Here is a 4,318-nt window from a genome sequence, read left to right as displayed (position 1 = left end):
ATATATATATATATATTTATAAGTTTTGAGAAGAAATTTATTTATATAAAATTTTTATTCAAAAAATAGTTTATATAAAATATTAATTTTGGAGATTAGAGATATTTGTAAAAAAATTTTTTTGAAATTTTAGTTAAAAGACAGTTAAATCTGATTTTAATTTACAAAATTAATGTTTTTAATTTAAACTATTTAACTAAGATTTATAAATTATAATATTTTATTTAGAATAAATTTAGTAATTTTTTTTTTATTATTAATTATTCTTTATTTATTTAGTAATAGATTTTTTATAATTTTAATTAGAATAGAGTTTATGTTGGTATTTATTTTAATATTATTGACAATAAATTTAACTTTTGATAATAATGATTGATTATTTATATATATATTAGTTATAGGAGTGTGTGAAAGAGTAATTGGTATTAGATTAATAATTAGTTTAGTTTATGATGAGGGCAATGAGAGAGTAAAAGTTTTAAATTTAGTATGATAATAATTAATAGAATAGTTAGGATTATTGTTGGTAATTTGTTGATATTATTAAGATTTTTTATATTATTTAAATTTAATTATTTTAATGATTATAATATAATTAATATAGGTTTTAGAATTAGAATTAATTCTTATATATTGATTATATTAAGAGTTTGAATTTTTGGAATTATTATTTTGTTTTTGAAATGTGATAAATTTTTAGTTTGTTTATTAATTTTATTGTTTTTATTATTAAATTTATTAATTTATTTTATGACTTTGAATTTTTTTGTGTTTTATATAATATTTGAGATAAGATTAATTTTAATTTTTTTTTTAATTGTGAAATGGGGTTATATAGAAAATCGTCTTGAATCTGGTTATTATATATTATTTTATACATTATATTTTTCTTTACCTTTATTAATTTTTATTTTTGTAATAGATAAAATTTTATTAACAATAATTATAGATATTATGGATTTATTTGAGTTATCTATAGATAAATGATATTTTTTATATATATTAATATCTTTTTTAGTTAAGATTCCTTTATTTATATTACATTCTTGATTATTAAAGGCTCATGTAGAGGCTCCAGTTTTTGGGTCAATAATTTTGGCTTCAATTTTATTAAAAATAGGGGTTTATGGATTATTACAATTAATAAATATATTTTATTATTTATTTTTTGCATTTTATATTGAATTAATTCTTTATAGATTGATTGGTAGAATTATTTTAAGATTATTATGTTTGCGACAGTTAGATATGAAACTTTTAGTTGCTTATTCATCTGTAGTTCATATAGGATTATTAATTAGTAGATTAATAACTTTTTATAAAGTAGGTATTATGGGATGTTTAATTACTATAATTTCACATGGTTTGTGTTCATCTGGTTTATTTTATTTAGTAAATTTAAATTATCAGGAAAGAAATAGTCGATTAATGATTTTGAATAAGGGTATAATTAATTATATACCTAAGTTAAGATTAATGTGATTTTTATTTTGTTCATCAAATATGGCTGCTCCTATTTCATTGAATTTGGTGGGTGAAATTATAATATTAATAAGATTATTAAATTGGTCTTTAATTTTAATTTTATTATTAATATTATTTTGTTTTTTTAGTTTTTCATATTCCTTGTATTTATTTTCTTATGTTCAACATGGTGAAATAAATTATTATTTAAAAATTGTGGGAGTAAAATTTATTGATTATTTAGTGTTATTATTACATTGAATTCCATTAAATTTTATATTTTTAAATTTAATTTTATTTTATTTAAATAGTTTATTATTAAAAATGTTGAATTGTGATTTCAGAGAAATAGTTAATATTTTAAATTATAAATTTAATTATTTATGGATTAATTATATTATTTGTTAGAATAGTTTTATTTATAATTAGATTATATTTATTTTTGATAAATATAGTTGTTATTTTAGAATGGGTTATCTATGAATTGAGAACAATAAAGTTTAGGTATTTATTATTTATGGATTATTTAGGAGTTATATATATTAGAGTTGTTTTATTAATTTCTTATTTTATTATAATTTATTCAATAGATTATATGATGGGGGATATATATATTAATCGATTTATTATATTGTTATTGTTATTTATTTTTTCTATATGTTTAATAATTTTAAGACCTAGTATAATTAGTATTATATTAGGATGGGATGGATTAGGATTTATTTCTTATTGTTTAGTAATTTATTATCAAAATAAGAATTGCTTAAATTCTGGTACATTAACTATTTTAAGAAATCGAGTTGGGGATATTGGTATTTTAATATTAATTGGGATGGGATCATTAAATGGTTCATGACATTTATTATTATATAATATGAATTATTTATTTTTGATTATAATAGTTTTAGCAGTTATTACTAAGAGAGCTCAAATACCTTTTTCTTCATGACTTCCAGCAGCAATAACTGCGCCTACTCCAATTTCTTCATTAGTCCACTCATCAACATTAGTTACGGCAGGGGTTTATTTATTAATTCGTTTTAATGATAATTTTAAATTAAATGATAGTTTAATGAATTATTTATTTATAATTTTTAGATTTACAATATTTATATCGGGATTAATAGCAAATTTTGAAATAAATTTTAAAAAGATTGTAGCTTTATCAACTCTTAGTCAATTAGGATTCATAATAGGAATTTTAAGAATAGGGTTAGTTGAATTGGGGTTTTATCATATAGTTATTCATGCTTTTTTTAAATCTTTAATATTTATGTGTGTAGGTAGATTCATTCATACTAATATAAATTCTCAGGATTTACGAATGTTAAGGGGATTAATTTATATAAATCCTTTAAAAAGTATTGTTTTAATTTTTTCAATTTTAAATTTATGTGGATTTCCTTTTGTATCAGGATTTTATTCTAAAGATATTATTTTAGAATTTTATATAATGGAAAAAGTAAATTTAATTGGTTTAATTTTAATATATTTAGCTACTATTTTTACAATTAGGTATTCTATTCGAATTGTAATGATTTTATTAAATAAGAGTAAGAATATGTATAATTATGAATTTATAAGAGGTATAAATTTTATATTTTTTTGTAAATTTTTTATGTTTTTTTTGATCATAGTGTTTGGTTTAAATTATTTTATATTAATTAATAAGAATGTTTTTTATTTGACTAAAATAGATAAAGGATTATTATTAATATTATATTTAATAGGGTTTATATTTTATTTAATATTTAAGAAGGTTAATTATAATTTTAGTGGATTAAAATTTATTATAAGTATGTTTTATTTAGGAATTTTGTATAAGATTTTATATTTGGAAGTTTTGAATAAGATTATATTGTTTGATAAATTTGAAAAGTTTTTAGAAATAGTACTGGGGATAAAAATAATTAATATATTTTATATTTATAAGAAGATTAAGTTAATTAATGGTTGAAATAATTATTTAAATATAGTATTTGTAATGAAGTTTTATATTATTATTTTATATCTTATTGTAATAATATATTATTTAAATAGCTTAATAATTAAAGTATAATATTGAAAATATTAAGATAATTTATAATTTTTAGATAAATTTATTTATAAATAATATGAATATTAATTTTATATTGAAAATATAATGTTTTTATAAACTATATAAAAAGAAATATTAATGAGTTAACATTTTGATAAGAATTAGAAGTTCTTATAAGTTGAATATTTCTTTAATTGGTAAGATTTTAAGACAATGGAATTATTAACAATAATTTACCTCTATTTGGTTTCAATTAAAAGATATAAATTTAGTTTAAATTTAAATTGCAAATTTAATATTATTATTATTATTTAATTAATATCCTATATATATGACATTATTGAGTCCAAATTTTAAGTCGAAATTAAGTGTAAAATTTTTACTTTATATATATATATATACAATTTAATTTATTAATGAATTCATTTAAAATAATTTGATATTCATTCAATTCATAGACTAATAATTAAAATTAAATTAAATAATATAAATGTTAAAATTGAAGTTATTGATAAATTTTCTAATAGTATTACGATAGGTAAAATTAAGATAATTTCTACATCAAAAATTAAAAATAATAAGGTTATTACATAAAAATTAATTGAAAAAGGTAGTCGAGCACTTGTAATTGGGTCAAATCCGCATTCAAATGGTGTTGATTTTTCACGATTTTTTTTTAATTTTATAGATAGAAGAAAATTTATTATAAAAATAATTAAAGAGATTAATAAGAATATTCTTATTAATATAATAATAATATATATTATACATATTAATTTTAAATTTTTTAATTGGAAATTAAATGTAATAAATTAT

At 16.6% G+C, this 4,318-nt stretch overlaps 1 protein-coding gene and 1 pseudogene across 1 annotated transcript; both read left to right on the top strand.

Annotated features, from left to right (window-relative positions):
• The first annotated feature begins 750 nt into the window (after window positions 1-750).
• Window positions 751-1,872, top strand: LOC144477479 (NADH-ubiquinone oxidoreductase chain 4-like; annotated as a pseudogene).
• Window positions 1,873-1,981: 109 nt separating this feature from the next.
• On the top strand, window positions 1,982-3,421 carry LOC144477478 (NADH-ubiquinone oxidoreductase chain 5). The gene is given in 1 exon segment (XM_078195205.1): window positions 1,982-3,421. A coding segment is annotated over 1 exon segment (1,440 nt).
• Window positions 3,422-4,318: the final 897 nt, after the last annotated feature.

This window comes from Augochlora pura, unplaced genomic scaffold (genome assembly GCF_028453695.1).
Source record: "Augochlora pura isolate Apur16 unplaced genomic scaffold, APUR_v2.2.1 APUR_unplaced_1379, whole genome shotgun sequence".
In the NCBI taxonomy this organism is placed as follows: Eukaryota; Metazoa; Arthropoda; class Insecta; order Hymenoptera; family Halictidae; genus Augochlora; species Augochlora pura.
Note: the sequence above shows the minus strand (reverse complement) of the source record. Positions and strands in the feature narration are given on the sequence as shown.